We start from the raw sequence: 24,615 nt of genomic DNA, 5'->3' as shown, positions 1-24,615 counted from the left end.
AGCCAATACATCCCCATCTTTGCCCAAGTTAGGTTATTCCTGTTAAAACACATGAGACTTGTGTACTATGATACAAGTATTTTACCATAAGAAGAAAAAAAATAATAAGCACATTATAGCTAAAACTATACTGTGAAAGAAAAGTTTTGGTTGGTTTAAGTAAGACTTTGAACCTTCTTTATAATTATTAAAATGTTTGCTTAATACTTTAGTATGAAAAAAATTTTTTTAAAAATGTAAAAATTCTGACTATAGTTAAATTTATTAGCTATATAGGGCATATAACTTTTACACAAGAATGTAACTTTCAATTAATGATGGGTGATAATAACTAATGAAGGCAGAAAAATTTAGTTCTGCTGAGAATAATCTTTAATGCTTAAGGAGCTTTTTTGAGAAGAAAGGAACCATACTAATATTTATAATGCTTGATTTATTAAATATCCAACAAAATAATACAAATTATGCACTGAGTGCCTACCATGTAATAGGCAACATAATAGAAAACAATTCCTGCCCTTGTGGAGCTTGAGTTCTAAACGGAGAAGGCAGCCATTAAACAGCGAACACAACAAATAAACAAGAAAAAATAATATGTCAGGAAAGAGCAAATGCTAGGGGAAAAAAGAAAAATCAGAGTTGGGTAAGGAAAATAGGGGAGAGGGGAGGTGGTAAGGAGGTGGTAAGGATCTTAAACAGCATGGTAATTGAAAATCTGAAAGGCCGGGCATGGTGGCTCACGCCTGTAATCCCAGCACTCTGGGAGGCCGAGGCGGGTGGATCGCTCGAGGTCAGGAGTTCGAGACCAGCCTGAGCAAGAGTGAGACCCTGTCTCTACTAAAAATAGAAAGAAATTACATGGACAACTAAAATATATATATACAAAAAATTAGCCGGGCACGGTGGCGCATGCCTGTAGTCCCAGCTACTCGGGAGGCTGAGGCAGGAGGATCGCTTAAGCCCTAAGGAGTTTGAGGTTGCTGTGAGCTAGACTGACGCCACGGCACTCACTCTAGCCCGGGCAACAGAGTGAGACTCTGTCTCAAAAAAAAAAAAAAAAAAAAAAAAAGAAAATCTGAAGGCCTTGGGATAAGTGAGGTAGTTAGCCACACGGCTATCATGGCCACCTAGGAAAAGCATTGACCATGTGAAGAGAACAGAGAAGACAAAGGACATATGGTAGAAGCACATCCAGGATCCAGATGTGGTTCCGGAGATAACAAGAAGCTCAGTACAGCTGGATTGGAATAAGCTGAGGAAAGAGTAGTAGGAGGTGAGGAAATGAAGATAACAAGGGAACCAGATCATATGGAACCTTGTAGACCAGCAGTCCCCAACCTTTTTGGCACCAGGGACCAGTTTCATGGAAGATAATTTTTCCACGGACAGGGGTGAGGGGAGGCTGAGGCAGCAGAGCTCTGCAACCTGGTCCATAACAGGCCACTGACCAGTACCGGGTCCACGACCTGGGGTTTGGGAACCGCAGTTGTAGACCATTGTAAGTATTTTGGCTTCTCTGATTGAAATGAGGAGCTAGTGAGCAGTTTAGAGCAAAGGAGTGACATAACCTAATTTATGTATTAAAAATGTCACTCTGGGCCAGGCATGGTGGCTCACTTCTGTAATCTCAGAGACTTAGGAGGCTGAAGCAGGAGGATAGCATAAGGCTAGGAATCTGAGACCAGCCTGGGCAACACAGCAGGACCTTGTCTCTAAAAAATCAATAATAATATTAGCAATAAGAAGAAAAATTAGCTGGGCATGGTAGAGGGTGCCTGCAGTCTCAGCTATACGGGAGGCTGAGGCAGGAGGATTGCTTGAGCAACCAAGGCTGCAGTGAGCTATGATCATGCCACTACACTCCAGCCTAAGTGACAGACTGAGACCCTGTCTCTAAAAAGAAAAACAATAAATACAATTACTCTGAAAAGAAAAAAAGGAAAAAAAAATCACTCTGGAGATATCTGCTTCTGGCCATGATAGAGTAACTGGTACTAAACTTACTGCTGAAAAACTAGGAGAAATATATGAAACAACTGTTTCAGAAGTAGGTAGTAAAGGACTGTGATCCTTGAGAGAAGGGTGATCGTTAAAACTCGCTAGTGTTCAGAGTGAGGGAACTTTCTGGAATGTGCACAGGGAGCAAGAACAGTGGTCCCACTTAGTTGAGGAGACAGATTAAGATTTGGAGAAGTTGAGAAGAACTCAATTTTAAGGGCAGAGTATGGGAGAGATGAGAGCTATGCAAAGAAAGAGCTCCAGAAATTTACCTAGGATCACGATGGGTTTGTCTGAACGCTAAGCTGTACATGAGTAGGGTTTGACTCCATGAGCCAAGCAAAGAACAACTACTGAAAATTGTAAGGTGAAAAATTCTGAGAGTTCACTTAGGCCTGGGAACCATCTGATTTTTGACTAGTCAGGGTGAATTATACATTGTTGAATTCTTGAAGTATTCAGCAGAGAACCTAGAAGAGTCATGCCTTAAGTAGTAGGACCAAAGTAGGCCTAGAGTTAAAACTACTACAAATGTATCCTATAAAAGCTTAAAAACAAGCCTCAAAATGATTAAGCTGATACACAGATAATATAAATTGCTGCTAAAATAAAACTCACTACTCCTTTAAAGCAAGACAACAAAATTCAAAGATAAAATAACAGACTATTCATGATCTCTACCATCCAATAAGAAACTGATAAACAGAAAGAGGAGGTGAGGCAGTTGACCACACAGATATCTGGGGAAGAGCATTCCACACAGAGGAGACAGAAGATGTAAAGGACTTGAGACTTTTACTTCTGACAAAGATGGAATAAGAAGGACTGGATTTATCCTTCTCCCTTAAAAGAATGAGAGAAAAAATAAACAAACAAAATATATGAAATTATGGTTTTCAAGACCGTAGACATCAGGCAACAAAGAACAGCGATCCCTGAGAGATAGCAACAAGGTAATCCCTACATTTGCCCCTGACTCCTACCTTGAGAGGGTTTCCAGGTTGAGGTATAGGGAGGAGGAACCTAGGCAGAGCCCAGACAACTCCCTAAACTAAGAAGATGGAATTAAAAGTCCACAGAGATCAAGGTGGCTAGAGACTACAGATGAGACAGATGAGAGCAGTGAGGAGGAGAAAGCTGCATAGAAAGAGAACTCCACAGATCTGCAGAAAGCCTCCCTTGTGTGTTCAACAGAATACCAATGAGCGCATGTCTGTGAGGAAAATAACCGAGACCAGGAACAGTGCTTGTTCTTATCCACTAGATTAGAAAAACTCATAATTCATGGAAGGATTTGATAGAAAATTCAGAAGAGTCTTGCCTCAGTAGTGGGAAATAAGCCCTAGACAGAGCATAGTTCTAGACTAGCTTAATAAATCATAAAAATAAGACCCAAAACAAACTACCTCCAAGTAGCTTAACTTCATTCCAGAACAAAGACTACAAACATTTATAAGAGTCCAAAAATACCCAGCACCTAACAAGGTAAAATTCATAATGTCTAGCATGTGAACAAAGATTACCAGATATACAAAGAAGCACAAAAGCACAACCAATAAAAATTGACCTGGAAATAACAGTTGTTAGGATTAGCTGATAAAAATATCAAACAGTTATTGTAACTGTTTTCCATACATTCAAAAAGTTAAATAGAGATATGGAAATAATAATTAAAAAAGATCCATTCTTCTACAATATTAAAACAAAACAAACTGAAAAATTCCAAAGGTCCAAATCAAACTTCCAGAAATGAAAACCACAATGTTTGAGATGAAAAATATACAAGATGGGAGTTAATGGGTGGTGAGATATGGCAGAAAAAAAGATTAGTAAATCTGAAGACATAGCAATAGAAACTATGCAAAATGAAAAAAAGGGAGAAAAAAAAGAATCTAAAATATTGAAAGAGCATCAGTGACTTGTGGAACAATTCAAGTGGCCTGGTAATTAGAGTCCACAAAAGAGAGAAGAGAGATGAGAACTTAAAAATTATGTGAAGAAAAACTGGGTGAAAACTTTCCAAATCTGATAGAAACAACAAACCTAAAGATCCAAGAAGTTCAATAAATGCCCAAAACAAGTAACATGAAGAAAATTATATCAAGGAACATAAAAATCAAATTGCTCAAGACCTGTGACAAAGAGAATATCTTACAAATAGCTAGAGGAAAAAGACACAGTATATACAGAAGAACAAAGTAAAGATGACAGCAGATTTCTCATGGGAAACAATATGCAAGCAAGAAGACAGTGGGAGCAACATCTTTAAAAGTACTCAAAGATTAAAACTGTCAGCCTAGAATTCTATACCTGGAGAAAATATATTTCAAAAACAAAGGTTATTAGAGTTAGGTTTTTCACTGTCAGAGAAAGATGTTACAAATAAGCAAGGGAGTAAAGCTACAATAGGCCCTGTTGTATTGGATATGAATCAGAGATAACAGTATGAACTGCTCTTTATTTATACATAAAAAAGTCAGTTTGGTTCAAGGCAAATCCTGAAACTGGGAGCATGTAGATGTGTTCTAGTCATGTCTAAAATCGCTCTTTGGTAGAAGTAAATCCCCCATAGTAATGTTCAACAGGTGGTAAATTCTTCTATGTCACAGTATTTAATATTGAGTAAAATATTCTCTGTGAAGAAAGATTTCAGTAAAAGACATTAAGAGAACGCTAAACCTTTCCAATTTACTCTATTCCAATTAAATACTTATATAATTGCCAAGAGAAATATGAATGGTCTGTTTTGTATACTATAATACAATATGGATGATATGAGGAAGGAGAAGTTCTAAGCATTCCTAAAAAAAATTATCTACTGATAATACTATTAACCCCTCTTGGACTGGACCAAAGTATGCATATAAACTTATTCACATTAAATGACTTTAGCAAGCATGAAACAAATTATGCAAATGAAGTTAACTAACTAAGCAAAATTCTAGACACTCACTTTTTACTTCTCATACTGTACAGTAAAACTAAGAATTTCTTTTCCAAGAAAATCTTGCACAAATTTTTCTATACAGTAATTTGGTATTAATATATCAAGTGTTCATATTTTTTTACCTAATAATTTTAAGTAGACATGTTTTTTGAGGAAATAATCAGTGATGTAAACATAGATTATGTATAATGATGTTCATCACAGCCGCATTTATTGTAATTAGATAAACTGACAATCTAAATATCTAATGATTGGGAATGATTAAATAAATTATGGTACATCTGTAAGCTGGGATATTATAAAGCCATTATAAATCATGTCATCAAAAGATATTTAAAAGCATTAAATAAGCACTTCTAACTTACTCTATTTTGTTACACTTCATACATCTAGACCTTTGAAAATCTTTTCTGGAAAAACGTATGGCTGAAACATGGCAGTAAGCAGGAAAGAGAATATACACACCATGACAATACTACAAGTAGGGGGAAAAAAGCAGGTTACAAAATTGTTTAGAAAGTATAATACCAATTGTCTTTAAATAAAAAGCATAGAAAAAAATTTTGTATACATTTTTGTAATGGGGAAAATCATTTTAAAATTAGAGCTACAATGAAAAAGGAATAGACTGAGAAATAATTGCACCAAGAATTAAAACTTGAATGCTTAGTGGCTGCAAAAAACATAAATATCTACATCTTTATAAGAATAATTAAATGTATGATCAGGAAAAATGGCATCATTTTGAACAAGTACAAATATCAGAGATTAGCTGTCTGGGCATATTTGTACAACCTGTCCCCTGTTAAGCTTATACAAATATTGTTTTTATAGTTACACAAGTGTTCAGAGAATTTGTTGTACAAAGGTTAAAACTCATCTAAAATCTCTAAAACAGTATTTGTATCAGTGGTCTACCTTCAGGAAAAAAAGATAAGCATTTTCAAAATATGATATTTATTTATATAATGTCCATGGTAAGGTATTCTAATAGATGTATAAATTATAAAACAAAAATAAAGGGATAAGATGTAAATGAAATAACATTTTACATAACTAATTTTATTGATTAATGAATGGAAAAATTCTGTTAACTCTCACTAAAAATATTGATAATATCTATCAGTGAAAGCAATGTGATTAAATAAATTTCATTATTTTTTTTTTTTTTTTTTTTTTTGAGACAGAGTCTCACTCTGTTGCCCAGGCTAGAGTGAGTGCCGTGGCGTCAGCCTAGCTCACAGCAACCTCAAACTCCTGAGCTCAAGCGATCCTCCTGTCTCAGCCTCCCGAGTAGCTGGGACTACAGGCATGCGCCACTATGCCCGGCTAATTTTTTCTATATATATTTTTAGCTGTCCATATAATTTCTTTCTATTTTTAGTAGAGGTGGGGTCTCGCTCTTGCTCAGGCTGGTCTCGAACTCCTGAGCTCAAACGATCCGCCCACCTCGGCCTCCCAGAGTGCTAGGATTACAGGCGTGAGCCACCGCGCCCGGCCAAATTTCATTATTTTTAAAAGTCTTGGTTTAATATTTTATGATAAAATAATTCAGATTCTAGGTTCTCTTTATTTTTTTTTTTTTTTTTTTTTTTTTTTTTTTTTTTTTTTTGTTGAGACAGAGTCTCACTTTGTTGCCCAGGCTAGAGTGAGTGCCGTGGCGTCAGCTTAGCTCACAGCAACCTCAGACTCCTCGGCTTAAGCGATCCTACTGCCTCAGCCTCCCGAGTAGCTGGGACTACAGGCATGCGCCACTATGCCCGGCTAATTTTTTCTATATAGATTTTTAGGTGTCCATATAATGTCTTTCAATTTTTAGTAGAGACGGGGTCTCGCTCAGGCTGGTCTCGAACTCCTGACCTTGAGCAATCCACCCGCCTCGGCCTCCCAGAGTGCTAGGATTACAGGCGTGAGCCACCGCGCCCGGCCGGTTCTCTTTATTTTTGATAATTAGTTTTAATGGCCTCAGAGATGCAAAAATATTATAAAAAGATATCCAAATCCAAATGAAAGAAGATCTTGGTGGTTATATTTATTAAACCATGATATTAATTTTCAACCCCATTCACCAATTATATAAAGATTTTTGCTGAAATGTGGCTAGTAAGTTTTTCCTGATATCTAGCAATTGTTTTTATAAGGTAATACATGCTCCCTATTTATATATTAAACAGATTATTTGAAAACCAACTGAAATCCTCTACTTCAGTGGGGAGATTTTAAACAGACTAGAAAAAACTGTTACTGGGTTTTTAAAGTGGGCTGATATTCATTTCTATGAGTAAATTTATATAATGATAAAAGCATTTCTAGAAATACATATTCAAATGCTTTCGCTATAGCAAGGATCAGCAAATTATACCCAGCCCAACACCTGTTTCTGTAAGTAAAGTTTTATTGGAACAGAGCCACACTCATTCATTTATGTATTGCCAAACTGCTTTCATGCAATAATGGCAGAGTTGAGTAGCTACAATAGGGAGTACATGTGCATGACCTGCAAAGCTGAAAAGATTTGCTATCTGAACTGTTACAGGAAAAAATGTGCCAAGCTCTGCTCCACAGCATCCCTTTCCTTCAAAAAAGCAGTTAACTTTCTCACTCATGTTTACCTTAGAGAGTCAAATTAAGTGTTTTTATTTTTTTCTAAAAATATTCTCTAAGCATCATACTATCGAAGACTACTTGTCATTACTGAAAAGGACAAATCTCAAAGACTTTCTAACTCATCTTTAAGTTTAACAACTTCTGTGATGTAAAAGAAATGTTCATAGTTACTCTACCTCTCTTTACAAATTATTATAAATTATTATATATATTATTATATACATACATACAAATTATTATATATATTATTATTATATGGCCTGGTGCTGTGGCTCATGCCTGTAATCCCAGCACTTTGGGAGGCCAAGGCAGTAGGATTGCTTGAGGCCAGGAGTCTCTCTTAAAAAAGAAAAAGAAAAAAAAAGGCTATTACTTAAGTTAATATAACCTGTGTATCTATTTAACATAGCTTAGGTAAAAGTGCAATTCATGGCAACATAATTCAAACAAACAAATGAAGATGTGACCGTCAACCCCTTTTAGACCTACAACCTCCACTCTTTCCTCAGAGTATGTCTTTTTTGTGTATAACTCATCTGACATACAGAGAGCATTAATGTCAATTCATATGTTAGCAAAATTAAATTACTTTAAAAAAACTAAAATAGGTAGAAAGAAAGACTCTATATTTTCTTTCTATATCCCAACCAATAGATCAGTGCATACCCTCATGGGTATATAGCCACTCTGTAGACCTCAAATCCAAATCACTGAAATTAAAATTTTTATATACAGTAAATGAAATATCATAATACCTAGAGCACGTCAGATTCCATAATTAATCACTCAGTTTGCTAAAATTAGCTTAGGTCATAGCAGTACATGATGTGGCTATCTTATTCCTCATACTAACACTAGGAATATTTTACTTGGATTAGCCATATACCTCTTGCAGGTAACTAGCAAGATGAGTGATTAAACTATTGTGAACAAAAATTTTCTATCTTCTTCCTTCCACTCAATTTATAGAAACCCAAGTTTCTAATCAAAGAACCTTTATATATAAACATTTTCTTAAAAGAATAACAAAAATTGTAAATTTGCCCAACGTATTATAAAAGATAGAAGAATTCCAGATTTGGGAAATACTGATTTTGTTGATTATTCTGCCACTAAATGAGAGAGGAAATACAGGAAAAGGCTCTGATTTGGCTAGAAAAGAGAATTATTTAGTCTTGTACTTGTTTTTTTTTTTTTTGAGACAGAGTCTGGCTTTGTTGCCCGGCTAGAGTGCCATGGCGTCAGCCTAGCTCACAGCAACCTCAAACTCCTGGGCTCGAGCAATCCTCCTGCCTAAGCCTCCCGAACAGCTGAGACTACAGGCATGTGCCACCATGCCCGGCTAATTTTTTCAATATATATATATTTTTAGCTGTCCATATAATTTCTATTTTTTGTAGAGATGGGGTCTCGCTCTTGCTCAGGCTGGTCTCGAACTCCTGAGCTCAAACAATCCGCCCACCTCAGCCTCCCAGTTGTACTTGTTGATTTAGAAGAATCCATAGAGATATGAGTCTTGAAAATGAGATGGAATTATTTAATAGGGAAAAGACAGAAGGAAAGAAAAATGAAGAATTTTGTGACCAATTAAATATGAAAGAACCAAAAATTCCCAGAGTTTTTCTTCACATTCAATTTGGTCACTACGTCTGAATTTTAAAATGTCTCATACTCTTTTTCAACTTTTATGTCATTAAATCCTTATCATTAACCAGATTTTAAAATAGCTTTCTCAATAATTTGTCTCCAATGTCTCTTCTTTTCAATGCATCTTTTACATTACAAGTTATCTAAAATAATATGATCACATAATTACTGTAAAAAAAAAGTGACATATCCCCATTCATAGCATTTGGATGAATTTACTGGTTTTAACCACAGAGTCAACCACATCATTTTTAGTTCATAAACCCTTCACAGTTCCCTCTTCAAATAGCTTAGCTGAATTTACAATTTTTGCTAGTTTTAATTGGAGTTTTAGTAATCAATCAGCAAATATTTATTAACTGTTGTACGCTGGACTAGGTTTGTAAGACTGTTCCTATCTTCACAGATCTTAAACTCTAGTTTGATACTGTAAGACTAACAAGCTTTTTGACATTGCTTCATTATTCAGCACTTAATTGTTAGATCACTGTGTAATCTAAAATCAAAGAGAGAAGATATTGAAAAATTAAGGAAATACTTCACAGAGGAGGTGGAATTTTAGCTGAAAGTTGAAAGGCAGACAACACACAGAACGATAGTAAAAGGGGTTTAATAAATACAGAGGAATCTGACAGGAGTAGGGGTGTAAGGACAGGCCTGAGAAAAATCACTGGGGAGGGAATTAACAGGAATGAATGGGGTAACTGTCAAGACGTAAGACACTAATGAGGGAGAACAATGAGATAGAATCTTAACTAGGGAAGGTGGAGTCCCATTATAGAATGTCTTGGAAGCCAGACAGAGGTGTTTAAATTCGATTTAATAGATACCAATTAATAAAAAGGGAATAGATTGCATAAGATTATTTTGGCATCTATATTTGGACATATGGAATAGACAGAGACAGACAAGCAGAGATATTTGGAAAGAAATTACAGAGCTTAATGAGAGATTACAATTAAAGAGAAGGAATCATCAAAGAATATAAGGTTTCTAGCCTGGGAAACTATAAAAATGGAGACATCACTAAAATGAACAGGAAAGCTGAGAAATAAAGGATTGCGAATGGGGAGGGGATGATTTTAGCCATGTTAGATTTAAGCATATATAAGTGGAGCTATCCTAAGGCTGTTCTATAGCGTAATATCAGGTTGAAGCCAAGATCCAGGGTAGAAATACATAGGTAGAGTGATCTATCAATGCCTTATATTTATTTAGGGCTTTATCACTATACAGCCATATATTATTAATTTTGAGCCTCAAAACCCAGGAAGGTAGAAGAGCAGAAATTACTACTTGCATTTCACAAATAAAGAAACTGATGCTCAGAATTAATGTAACTTGCCCAAAGTCAAATGGTTTGTTAGCAGCAGAGTCAGGAAAATCCTGGTTTCTACCCTTGTCATACTCTACAAACTTCCAAAAAGGAAGCAAAGCTCAAGGCCCTTCTTTCAAAAGTAGTCATCAGCATAGAGGCAACAAGTAAGATGTTGAGAATGTATAATTCTTTGAGGGCAGGAGAATAGAAAAAGAAAGGATTCCTAGCAGATACCCATAATTAATCAAAATGTGGAAGGAAGAGAGCCCAGTAAGAGGTACCAAGTTGACAGGAATACTCAACAGGGAAGGGGGGGGAAAAAAATCAAAACCAGAAAAGTGCAGAGTCAGGAAAGCCAAAAATGGAATAAGTACTCAGTGATTTTAAATGCCAAACAAAGCTGGAAGAAGATGAGGATCTGGCATGGAGGTAACACATTTGATGGTTGGAATTTTTTTCAAAAATTTAACTCTTAAAATATTAGAGAAATAAAAAAAATTCCTTCAAAATGTTTATGACTATCAACTGGCATTTGGTACATCAAAAAGAGGGACTGTATTTTATTTTTCATACTTTTAACTTCTATTTTATAAGTTATATTCACAGAAAATAAGTGGTTTTTCAATGTTGAAAAATTACAAAATCTAAGAAAATAAAGCATCTATTAATTAGTCAAATACTAATCAAATAATAGAAATTAATTAATCAAATAGAAATTTATTTCATCCTTTAAATCACAGCTCAAATATATTTCACCATAACCTGATCAGTTATTTCACTTTTTACTTGGCAAGAAAATATTTTCAGCTTTTACCTTCTCCATAGTTGAGAGCCTTTTATAAACATAAACAATAGTTTATATTTTTTGCTGTAATCTGTATTACCAATTAGAAGATTCAGTAAAGGAAAAGAGTGAAAGCTATAAAAAAGCAAAACTATAGATATATGGAAAGCAAAATTACATATGAAGTAATTTACCAAGCTTTAGTAATAAATGTTGTTACATGGTCAGTCTTCTGATCATATATCTTTTTTCTTTCTTAAGTGGAGTTAGCATGCAAAGAAAAGTGAACTATTTTATCCTTGTCCTAATACGACAGATATAAAATATCTTCAACTCATATCAACCTTTATTAGTGACATTTACAAAACACAGCGCTGTCTTTGCACTCATCAAGTTTTAGAAAGATCCTTGGAAATTATATCTTAAAGTTTTAAAAAATTTAATAGGACTGTCAATGAATTAAAAATTTAAAAGACACAAACAAGCAAATCAAACCACTTGCTACTGACCTTGTTCAAGTCTGAAGAGGGTCTTTTCCAGCTTTTCCATTTCGTTTAGAAGTAAAATTCGAATCTGTTTACCGTGTCCCATTTTGGCTTCTAGAGGATTTGAAACCTTTCAGAAGAATTAAAAGAACTCCAAAGTGGAATGAGTTACCCCTACAAAACAAAAAGCAATTAAGATAAAGAAAACAATTATTACCTTAAACTCCCCAGAGCTGACAGTGGCACTTACATGGTCTGTGTTTTAACCCTAGCAGAGTAATGAAAAAGAATGAATCTTATAAATAAGATCGGAGAAGGCCAATAAATAGGTGTTTCCTCCCTTCCAGCACAATGAGTGAGACCTAAGCAAATACTGTATACAGATGTTTACAATTAAAAAACAAAACAAAAAAACCTAAAGCATGCTCAAGAGAAACAATACATTAGCAAAGCCCGCAGTTGGGGGGAAATTCCTAGCCCCACGGCAAAAGGCTCTGAAGACTCCTAATGGCACTTATGCTTACAAGAGCTTAGTCTGCTCAAAGATAACAGGTGGGAGATCTCCCCATTCCCAAATTCGGGTTGGAAGCCACCAATGGGGAGATGAGAACAGAGGGAAGCAGTTGTTGCCCCTGGAATAGCTGCCGTAGCCAGAGGATGTACGGAGAGAGCTATAGATAGAAAGAATGCATTTCCCCGCGAGGCCAGGGGCATTCCTCGCACTTACGCCGAGCAAGTTATCCGTGCGGCTTCTGGGACACTGCAGGACCTGCGACGCTAGTCTTAGGGGCGGAGGAGGGGACGGGAAGGAAAGCAAAAGGGGAAAGGCTGGCTGTCCACCCGCGGAGAGAAGCCGCAGCCTAAGGAGGGCCGGGCGCCGTGAAGGGCAAAGGGAGGGGCTGCGGCGGCCGGGACAGCGCCGGGGCGGCCGTGTGAGGGGCAAGGACCTTCCCGGCGACTCCGCCTCGCGCTGGTCCCCGAGGAGACCCTAGACCTCCTAGGGGGCGGAACGCGGGCTCGCTCAGGTGGGAGCGGACCGGTCCCCTTGCCCTCTTCCGGGCGGCTCGGACCCGCTCGCGCCGACCGCTAATCTCGCGAGAGCGTGGGCGCCGCAGAGTCTTAGGCGCCGGGTCCGGGCCTGGGAGGCAGCTGTGGCCGATTCCGAGATCCTCCCTCTGTTCTTGCCACAGGGAAGGTGCGGCGGCCGGGGTGCGCCTCTCCTTTGACAGCCTGTGAGCTCACGGTTGCAAGTTAAAATCCTGCGATGCCAGGCTGCCAGCTAGGTTGAGCTGCGCAGCATGATCTTTTTGTGGAAAGGGCTGAATGACATGAGGCCCTCCAGACCCCCAAGTGCGGCCCCTCGACCGAATCCAAAACTTCACATTTATTCTGTAAAATTTGGATTCAGTCAAAAGGCTGCACTCAAGGATCCAGAAGGCCACAGGTGGCTCCAAGGCCACAAGTTCCCCACCCCTCTGAGTGCTAACAGACAGGGCACATGCTCCTGAATGCAGACCCAGAGGACTAGGTACGTGAAGTGTGGCCAGTCTACAAACAATACAGAGTGCAAATACCACCGTTATTTACAGCATCTAGTCGTACCTAATGTACACTGGATAGACCTGAAGATCGTCTGAGATTAAGCTGCACTTATTTTAAGTCAGTAATTCAGGACTCTGCGGCTGCCTAAGGAGATTTTATGACTGAGGGAAAAGGAAAACCTATCCTTCAGGGTTCTTGGAGGGCACCTAATGATCATGAGAAAACGGACAGGAGGACCAGGGGCGGTGGCTCACGCCTATATTCCAGCACTTTGGGAGGCTGAGGCAGGAGGATCACTTGATAGAATTTCTAGATCAGCCTGAGCAACATAGCTGGAGACCACATCTCTAAAGACAAGAGATTTAAAAATTAGCGGAGGGTAGCGGTGCGCGCCAAACTGTGCGCTATTGGAGAGGCTGAGGCAGGAGGATCGAAGAAAATGGACCAAAGGTTTGGGTTAAGTTAGTAGAGTGTGTAGAAGAATCTAGCTTTCTTTATCGTGGAGTTGCTGTAGGTCCAAGAAGAATAATGGGTTTTAAAAAACATACTGAAATATTTGTTTGTTTAAGTAGACTTTGAAAATAGCTAGTTGCACATGGTCCAAAACTGAGTTCGGGAACCCAGAGTTCATTTATGATCACCTACTGTATGCCAGGAAGATAGGTGCTGGGAATGCAGCAATAAAACAGCTACTGCCCTCGTGAACTCCTACAGTTTATTGGTGGCAGGCAGATAAACAAATTATATAGGATAGTAAAATGTTGTAAGAAATAAAGCAGGGAAAGGGGAAAGTGTAGAAGAGTCAGCAGAGGGAGACTGACAATTCTAAATACCATGTAAATACCATCACCAGTAAAGTGATGTCAAACTGAGAGAAGGAAGAAGTTGTCCAGGGTAGAGGGTTACATGTAGAGAGAGATACAGGATATGCAAGGCCATGAGGTAGGAACATAGGCTGTGAATTAAAGAAGGCCACTGCAGCCTAGTGGAGAAGAGAGTGGTACGAGATTAGAACAGACAGATGATGTGGGGTGGGCAGCCAGATCTTCTAAGGTTTTGTAGGCCATTGCAAGGAGTTTTACTTTTTACTGTGGGAAGGCTTTTACTTGTTACTGTGGGGAAAAGAGCCATTGGAGGATTTCAAACAGAGTGACATATTTTGATTGACCTTTTAAAAGGATTAATCTGCAACTTGTTGAGAAATAGCTGAATAAACTGTAGAGTGTAGCAAGGAGACCAGTTAGAAAGCTGTTTTAGTCAGCCGAGCAAGAGAAAGTAATTTGTGAGTGTGTGTCTGTTTTGGGGAAAAGGTATTGCTATGAAAGTGGTGACAAGTTACTGAATTATGGATGTATTTTGAAGGCAGAGCCTATAGGGTTTGCTAGTGTAGAGAAAGGAGTCAAGGATGATTCCAGGGTTTTAGTCTGAGCAACTAGAAAGTACTGTTGCATAGAAATATTAAGTGCTACATAGGTAATTTAAAATTTTTACGTAGCCATATTTAAAAAAAGGTTAAATTAATTTTAGTAATATAATTTATTTAACTCAATATATCTAAGATATTATTTCAACATATAATCAATATAAAAAGTTATTAATGAGATATTTTACATTCTTTTTTCATGCTATCTTCAAAATCTGTGTGTATTTTACACTTTTAGCATTTCTCAATTTTGACAACTACATTTCAAGTGCTCAACAGCTTCATGTGGCTAGTGGCTGCCATACGCACAGTACAGAAGAAATTGCCACATACTAAGAGAGAAAGAAAAAGGGAACAAGTAGGATTGGAGGGTGAAAATCAGAAGTTTGTTGGTGGACACGGAAAATTTGAGCTAACTGTTAGACATCCTAGTGGATTTAGCATTTGTAGCCCTGGTATCCAAAGAGGTGTTTTTCAAATTGTGCATTGTAACCAATTGGAGGATCATAAAATCAATTTATTAGTTGTAACCAGAAATTTTTAAAATAAAAAGGATTCGAATGGATTACATCTAGTAAAAGTATTATTTCATAAAACTTTTATTTTTGTTACTTATTTTTTGATGTACTGAGTCATACGTTCCTCTGGGAGTTCATGGTTAAAAACAAGATTGAAAGCTACTGCTCTAGAACACATGCTGCATAGAACCATAATTCATGATTATGAAATGGTATCTAAGGTTGAATCCCAGCTCTGCCACTAACCGTCAAGTTTTGAAAGGTACTCAACCTCTTCGTGCTTTGATTTTTCCAAAAGTAATATGAGGATAAAAATATTATCTACTGTTAATTAAGTGAGGGCTTAAAACTGTGCCTGATATATACCAAGTACTGGTATAAAGATAAATGTTAGCAGAGTGGAACCCTAACTATGTTGTGAAACACAGATCGTGTTTATGTTTGTCTTCAGGCATTGCTTTTTCATACTCTATTCTACTTTCAGACGTTCCTGTGGCCATCTCTTCACACTGCCCTCCTGTTGATCACTGTTCTCCAGGGCTTCAAAATTTGCCTTTCCTGCTGTTCTTCCTCCCCAATAAAACTCTCACTTTATTGCCCAACGTTTCAGCTACATATAAGGAGTAAAACAGATGGATGACATGAATTCCTTTAGCAATAATTTATTCTTCCACAAATGCTTGACTTTTAAAAGAAGCTTTTTTAACAAAGCTTCTTTTAAAACTTTAAACTTTAAAAGATCCAAGTGATCTTAATCTTGGAGATTTCATAGTGTGAAAGAAGTGAATAATGTTAAGTAATGGAACCATTTTTTAATATGATGTCCCTCTAAGATTAATTTTACAAGCCACATAGTATCCTTTTTAAAAAGTAAAGTCACACTAGTGTGCTATTTATGAAGTTCTGGAATGCCAGTGAATTTTCAGTCTAGGGCTATAGTGGTGCCATGTGCAGCCTTCATTTTGGCACACATTTGTCTTGTGCCTGTCCTGTGCATGACAGTGAGCTATATATACACAATCATCTCATGCTGTAGTTGTCAGGAGAAGACTCTCCTTGGAACATCTGATGGATAGCCTCAACTATTTGACAGTGACCCTGGTGTTTCCTGAAACATGGATGTTAACACACTTGGGGAGTGGGATAAGGGCTCTGGTCAGAAGAAGCTTTTTTCAGGTTTGTGTATGGATATGTATGTTTTCTGAAAAGAAAGGAGTTATTTTGGGTATTAATTACAGTTAGGTTCTAATCCTGTGATCTTCTGGATTTGAAATGGGCGATACTTCCTTATTTGGTTTTTATACTTGTCAGCATTTTCTGTGTATTTTATTTTATAGTAATATATAATGACATTACTATAATGTCATAATTTTATTTTGTGGAATTGTGTTTTCAAAATCTCTTCTAAATTGAACAATTTATTATGTATTTTTGAAATACCCAGACATAGCCAGTGAAGAGAAAAAGGGAAGATAGCAAAAGAAATAGAGTTGAAGTCAGAGAAGTAGAGGACCAGAATATAATGATATAGAGGTATGGAAAATTAGAGAGAGATTTTTCAAAAAGGAGATAGTACAACTTAAAGAAAATGGGCTTTGGAGATAAACCTTGGATTAATTTTAATCTCTCAGAATCACAGTTGATTTACCCATAAAATGATGAGAACAACACCTTATTTGCAGGGTCAGTATGAAGATTAGATGAAACAAAGAAAGCATTTGAAGTGTCTATTATAGCACTTAGCATATTGATTGGCTTTTAATATAAATGACAGCATAAAAAAAGAACAGATGATGTTTAGTTGTCCTTGCTGGGTCAACGATGGTAGTCAGACAATTCAGATGAAGAGGCTCCCAGGGCATGACAGAGGCAAAAGGTTTCAGAAGGTTTCTTACTCTATGAAGAGGTGATGTAAAGGTAAATTCAGAAAGCAAGTCATAACCCAATGTTTCAGCCCAAATCACAGAAAAAAGAAAAGGCAGAGCCTAAAAATAAAATAAGGATTAGTGAGTATATGATAAATATTTGTTAGAAATTTATTGAGATATACATATATAGAGATAAAAATGTATTTCTATTCAAAACAAAACTAAACTAAAACTTGGGCTCTTAGAACTTGCACAGGAAAAGTCATTTTAAAAGTTCCTAAGCATTGATATAACAAATTAGCTAAAAATATTTTGTGGAATGCTTAGAAATCATGACAGGAGGAAACTCCAGAGAGATTTTTGGTGATGATCTTTTTTTTTTTCCTTAGAGTGGATCTTTTCAAATGTTCTTTGGCCTCAAATCTGCTTGTATCTCATTAACCAAAACATAGTTACAATGTACACATAAATGTAACCTTTATCTAGGCTAAAACCCAAGTTTTGTTACTAAGGAAAGAGAATGGATTTTGGCAGACTGCTAGTACTGTCTGCCACAGTTTGCATGATACTTTATTTTAAATTTTAATTGTTATCAAAGTGATACAATTTGCAACATGAGGGTAGAAGGCTCTAGGAGGAATGTCTGGGCGACAGAGAGGAGAAAGTGATTATTAATGTGTTTGACCACATTGAAAAAATAAAAAGTCCTGTTGGAGAATGCAGCTTTAGATCTGTTAGCAAAATAAGCTTGCTGAAACTAAACTCTGGAACTGGGCCAGATTACCCTCCCAGTCACAGAAGACCTGGGAGAATCATGCTTGCTGCATGCTCCCTCCCAAAAGGAAGGAGAACAGAGGTGAGCCAAACTCACAGTTATTCTTTCCAAATTTATCAACCAAATAAGTAAATCACTCTGCTTCCTCAGGAATGGAGCAAGTTAAGGAGCAAAGAAAAGCCAGGATATTGTTTAGGGAAGCTTTCTCTTCAAAGAAAACAGGAATTAGGGAAAGACATTTTCCTCAGACGTTATGTAAGTCATTTAACTTCTTTTATACCTTAGTTCCTTGGCTGTTATTTATCTTCCAAGGATCACAAAAATAAAATGTCTGAAATATTTTGAAAATTAATACATGCTATATAAATAGTTAAGGACAGCTAATACTTAATGAGCATCTAAAAGGTGCCAGGTCCTATATATTAATACTAAGCCCATTACTATGCTAACTCAGTTGTTAAAACAACAATATTATTACTTGCAATTTAAAGATAAGGAAAATGAATTTCCAAGATTAAGTAACTTGTGAAAGTTGTCACATGGCAAACAAAGTGGATGAATGTGACTTGAATTGCATTCTCAGTGATTCCATTTGGTAAACTCTGTATCTGAGGGCATTGACTTTGTTCCCATGGCCTGGTAATCAATAAGGGATTTATAAATTGAACTGTAATGTTGTTGACTTTATATATGATTGTAACAACAATGTTTTCTTGCTTTGAGAGATATTCTGGCTCATCTAAGAGTCAATCATCTCAAGACATAGCCTTCAGGAAATCTCTGCCTGTCTTGTCCTCCCTCCTGTGGGGCTAGGTACTCTTTTAAGCGCCTTTGTTGTATTTTATGTTGTATGATGTATAAAAACTGTTTTTTAAATTTTCTCCCTGTCCAACTAGAGTCCTTGAGACAGGCACTGTATTTTCTGTCTCTGGATGGCAGAGTTATAAAATCACACTTTTTGGATATATTAAGAAAAGTATATTTTATTCTTGAAAGCTTCTTTGATCTACTTTATCATTCCCCAACTTCTGGGCAGGCCTGGGAAAACAAAAATAATTTTAGTCTAATATGTTTTAAAACTAATTCTGATCCAATGATTTAAATAATCTCTTTAACCTCGTCTCTTTGAAATATTTATCTATTTTGTTTTGATGCCCTGTTCTCTCTCTGCTTCATTCCAAGATGGTATCTGGCACAACAAACAGGTTCTCACATGAACTGATTGCATTGTGGAGGTTGAACTCTGTGACTGGGACTGGTCATTGTGCAGGGGTTGGTATCACCTAAAATATATCTGTCAAGTCCTGTTTCTGGTTATCCTATTGGCACAAGCTACTGATGTCTGGTCTGTAGCTGATAACTTCCTGATCATTCTTTCTTGGCTTCTTCAGAGTTTAAAGGTGCCCCCACAATCCCTGCTGCTATTTTGGCCTTTCTTGAGTTCCCACTTTCACCGAAGACCCCTCTGAGTATCTGAAATGTTCTCCACATGGTCCAAGGCCCAAGACACCCATTCATAAGCCTTTGCTAAAGTCCTCTCACTTCTGCCATGGTGGATTTGTGAAATGTGTGCCAAGAATGAAAATCAGGTCCTGCCTGTAACTGATATCCTTGTTTTACCCTCTTAACCATCCTGGGACCCCCCTTTTGGGACTGCTCACCCTCTTTTTGCCTAGCATAGCTCTCTATAACCAGAGTTCAGAACAGGGAGCAGAACAAAAAGCCCTCTATACATTCAACAAATTCTGTATCTACCATGTACTAGGTACTGTTCTATGCACTGGGGGTATAGTAAGAAATAAAATGCACAAAAGTCCTTGCACACATGGAGTTCATAACCTAGGAATCCCCTCAACCTGTCCAACTTGCTTCTATCAGGACACATCAGACCGTTTCTTTCACCTCCCTCTTTCTATGTTTTTTTTTTTTTTTTTGTCTTCACAATCCCTCAAGCCCTCTCTCAAGAGAATGGGTTCCCCTTCCTTTCAGGGACTAGTCCATTAGACTCCATCCCTAATCTGTTAAACGAGAGATAAAAGAACTTAGAGATTTTTTTTTCTTGCTCAAAAATGCCTATAGTCTTGCTGCAAAATTTTATTTTGAATATGAGATGTTAAATATTAATTTTTTTCTCTATGCATTTATTATGTAACAATCCAAGTCCCCTACTGAAGCAGATGGGTGTCAGCCTGAATGGAGAAAGTCTGGTATGTTGCAAAGGCAAATAAGAAAGGTACATTAATATCTTTAAAAATATTAACTTTATTGCATTAGGATCTCCATTGCCTGGTGTAGTGCCTGGCACTTATAGGCATTTAATAATGCCTATAAGAATGAAGAAAGATGGAAGGATTGAATAAATGAATAAATTATGTTATAATATCTATACTTTTGTTTCTGGTTTAGTGAATAATTTATGTAGACTAACTTTTTTAACATCTTAAATTTTTTTCCTTGTTATTCTTTTTTCTCTTTTGTGTAAGCAGTTGACTATTTCTTGGAACAAGGCTTCCAGAACTAAAACACTAAGCTACATTTCTTTATTTCTTTATTCTCCCTAATTTAAAAAATTGTGATAAACTATACATAACATAAAATTTACAATTTTAACCATTTTTAATTGCAGGGTTTTTTTTTTTTTTTTTTTTTTTTTTTTTACAGGGGAGAGCATGAACACAGTCTCCTACTACCACAAATTATGCAGTTGAGTTTCCCACATTTGGGGAAATTGTAGGGAGTGCACCCAGAGTGCAATTGATAAGCCTCACCCTGGGTAAAACATCTTCATGATCATGGTATTTCCCCTGCCAGGTTAGTATAATTGCACATTTTTTTATTCAGAGACTCAGAAGGGGGAGGATGGGAGGGGATGGGAGGGATGAAAAGTTACCTGTTGGGTACAATGTACACTGTTCAGGTGACAAATACACTAAAAGCTCAGACTTCATTGCTACATAATTCATCCATGTGAGAATAAAACCACTTGTACCTCCTAAATCTATTGAAAAATAAGTAAATAAATTCATATTGTTGGACCATCATCACCACCATCTCTCCAGAGCTCTTTTCATTTTGCAAACTCTATCTTCATTAAATAATAGCTGCCATTCCCCACTCACCTTCTAAACTCCTGGCAACCACCATTCTACTTTCTATCTCTATGATTTTGACTACTGTAGGTACCTGATGTAAAAGGAATCATACAGTATTTTCTTATTACTGACTTATTTCAACTTAGTATAGTGTTGAGGTTCATCCATATTTTAGCATGTGACAAAATGTCCTTTTTTAAAGTGTGCATAATGTTCCATTTTACACACACACACACACACACACACACACACAATTTTCTTTACCTTTCTGAAGTGTTACAGGACAGGTTAAAGGGCTTGCATTTGCTGTATCTCATGGCAGTATGGTAAGCCTGTGGCTAGCATAGTATTAACCATGCTGCATTTACTGTCTTTTCAAAAGCAGCACTCTTCTCATTAAATTTGGTTAGTTTTTTTATTTTCTAAATTTTGTATAGGAATTGATTTGACAGCTGATTTCTTTGCCCAGCTCAGAAGGGTAGAAAACAAACAAACCTCTCAGAATGGAAGAATTTGTAATAATGGATTAGGTATCCTGACCTAAGAGTTATATGTCAGTCTTTCCTACCAGAGAGTGAGCTCATTGAGAGGAGATAATATTTTTTCCCCTGAATCCTGAATGCCTAGAACAGTGACCATTGTATTATAAACACTAAATAATATCTTGAGGAAACAAAGAACAATAGTGTATCCCCTACCCTTTCTCCTCTTTCTTTTCCCTAAGAGAAAGTTCATCAAACTCAATAACTTCTATATGATTTACTGTGAATTATAAATATGAATGTATCTGAGTTCTGCAAATAGTGCAAAAGTGAGCAATAGTGTCATTTGACTCAGTACGGTTGAACTGAAAGGTTTAGAGTTTGGTATTAAGAGAAGATTGTACTCTTTTTTACCATGTCATTATTGATTGCTTTTTCTTTTCAAAGCTATAAGACTCATACATTATTCAATTCTCAATTTTTAAGTTGACAGATTGTCTGAGGGTAGATAGCCAAACAGTAATATAAAGCCAGAATTGGAAAATAAAGGTACTTTTACTAATCCCTCAAAGTAAGTATTTTATATGGATCCTCACATAGTACATTGTGTGAAAATAAAATTTGTTGCAGTACAATGCACAAGTGATATCCCCTCTATAGATTCTCAGTTTGATGACCAACACAACCTAATTTACCAGAGCACTTGACAGAAGTATTCCACTGCCGATAAAGTATACTCAGAGGAAAGGTCAACAGTATAACTACAAAGGCCAATCTATTTTAACTACCTAAGGTTTAAAAAAAGCCCTCTTCTCAATTTACAGTGACTTTGGGAGTCATTTTCCTGCTTACACAGTGGTAAAGGGTTTGTATATCTTAAATACAACATAGTGAAAAATCAACAGAACACTAAATTAAATTAATCAGCACTTTGGAAAGTTTATTTCATGAGCCTACATGTCCTATCATGGCAAATGCTTACTTCATTAGTAATGTAGAAAAATACTAATAAGGTTTAATTTTCTTTGTGTAGAGATTCAAACATAAGAGAGTTACATTTAAAAAATATATAAGGCTTAGATTTGGTAATAATGGTATTAATATTTTTGAAGTGCAGATGTATGAAATATACACTAAATTCAGAACCAGTTCAAAATTTAGCCTTTGAACTGATTTTGTAAATCATGCCACATTTGTTTAATATATTCTCTAGGATCCACCTTGACTTCTTTCTATCCTTCTCAAGGCAAGATTTGATATTGCAAAATAAAACTTAAACTTAAAAGATAATGAAAACTTGAAGTACTTTCTAGTTCTTTCATGTTTTAATAGTAACATTAAAATCAAACTGTCAAACAACAGTCTTGTGTTCATAATTCCGTACTGTTTAGGAGGCATGGTGACATAAACAGAAGAACACTGAAGTACATATCAGAAAAGATGCTAGCATTCTTCTACAGTATTTTCTTAATACAAAAAAAGAAAAAATGATTGCAGACCCTGCTGAGCCACTAACCAGCCATTCTCAGGGCCCTCCTTTTTTGTCAATATAATGATCTCTAATGTAGGATGCATAAATAGGAGAAAATCTGCATCAGGAGTGGAATGTACAGTGAGATAATATCTATACTTCAGAAAGCAGAAGAATTTCTGCTAGGCACAGTGGCGATGATACTGCACTTTTGGGCAACCTAACTCATGAGATAGTTGCGTGCTGGGCAGAATGTCAAGGAAGCCCTGGCGTGCCCTCCCTGGCATGCCCTTCCTCAACAAGGTAAGTAGGCTTGGGAAGAGAAAAACCTTTGGGGATGTTGAGCCTCCCACCAGGTCTCTCTCCCATAGAATTTGCAGGAATTCCAGGGGTCCTTTGTGGGTTCCAACAATGTCAGAGGGAGTTCTGATCCTTAGTCCATCCTTAGCGCATTGTACTTTCTGCTACATAGTACTCCTATTAGGAGCTGGTGCTCCATCATGGATCAGACAATTCTCCAAGTAAGCTTGAGGATACTCTTTGCAGCTGTCTTCTCCACTATTTGGAGGCCCAGCCACAGGAGCACTCACACCACCACTCTCAAAGCTGTAATGTTTAATTCCAGCCCCCCATCTCTTCATTTGAGGTACCATGAGCTTGGATAAAAATGGAATCTCTCAGCAACTGAGACATATTTAATGAAATAATGTGATGTTTTGGTGTGTGAATCTTATGGAACCAATTATACATTTTATATGTACAAGGTATTATGGAATTAAATAAAAATGAAGGGAATAGATTAGGCCATATGACTAATCTGTTTTTATAGTATAAAACAGCACAATTTCAGAGACAGCATGGATTCCATCCAGGCCGGCATGAAATAAGCAAGGATTCAATCTGATTGGGTGATTAACAGTAGCCTTAAATTGAACTACTTTTAGTTGAATGACAGCATCTGTGTTCTTGGGTTAGAGTTGGACCACAGGTAGTAGATACAAATAGCTCCTACAGGCTGGGCATGATGGCTCACGCCTGTATTCCTAGCACTCTGGGAGGCCAAGATGGGAGGATCTCTTGAGCTCAGGAGTTCGAGATCAGACTGAGACCTGATCAAGAGCAAGACCCCATCTCCACTAAAATAGAAAATATTAGCTGGGTGTGGTGGCACATGCCTGTAGTTCCTGCTACTCAGGAGGCTGAGGCAGTAGGATCACTTAAGCCTGGGAGTTTGGGGTTGCTTTGAGCTAGACTGATGCTACCGTACTCTACTTGAGGTGACGGAGTGACACTCTGTCTCATAAAAAAAAAACCCAACCGAACAAAAAACTAAAACAACAACAAAAAAACTATTACTATGAAAGTGGAGAGAAAAAAAAAAAACCCCAAAAATGAAATAGCTCCTACAGTGAGGAGGTTGGGAGAAGGGGCTACAAGGATTAGGCATAGTATTAGGGCCCCAGAAATTGTATTGTCTAGGATCCCACCAGGCTCTAATCTTAGTTGCAGAATTGGAACACAAATCAGGCCTGGGGTAGTGGCTCAGTCTAAAAGATTGGGGCAACATAGTGGGAATTGGGCTTGGGATTTGGGAAAGAGACTGCTGCTATTTAATAAGCTTGGGAATGTCCGTGAGATGTGAAACATAGGAAAAACAG

The 24,615-nt window shown here is 37.0% G+C and overlaps 1 protein-coding gene and 1 non-coding gene across 2 annotated transcripts in view; both read right to left on the bottom strand.

Moving 5' to 3' along the window:
* AGL (amylo-alpha-1,6-glucosidase and 4-alpha-glucanotransferase) overlaps positions 1 to 12,853 on the bottom strand; it is a 77,489-nt gene extending 64,636 nt beyond the window's left edge. Inside the window, exons 1-2 of the mRNA XM_069480201.1 lie at positions 12,514 to 12,853; positions 11,811 to 11,960 (exon numbers count right to left, since the gene is read on the bottom strand). Coding sequence (XP_069336302.1) covers positions 11,811 to 11,892 — 82 coding nt within the window. The 5' untranslated portion in view covers positions 11,893 to 11,960; positions 12,514 to 12,853. The remainder of the gene's footprint in view (positions 1 to 11,810; positions 11,961 to 12,513) is intronic.
* A 7,717-nt stretch (positions 12,854 to 20,570) lies between these two features.
* On the bottom strand, positions 20,571 to 20,731 carry LOC138390940 (U1 spliceosomal RNA). The gene has a single exon (XR_011234608.1). It is a non-coding gene; the product is annotated as a U1 spliceosomal RNA (small nuclear RNA).
* Positions 20,732 to 24,615: the final 3,884 nt, after the last annotated feature.

The sequence above is a fragment of the Eulemur rufifrons genome, chromosome 8 (assembly GCF_041146395.1).
Source record: "Eulemur rufifrons isolate Redbay chromosome 8, OSU_ERuf_1, whole genome shotgun sequence".
NCBI lineage: Eukaryota > Metazoa > Chordata > Mammalia > Primates > Lemuridae > Eulemur > Eulemur rufifrons.
Note: the sequence above shows the minus strand (reverse complement) of the source record. Positions and strands in the feature narration are given on the sequence as shown.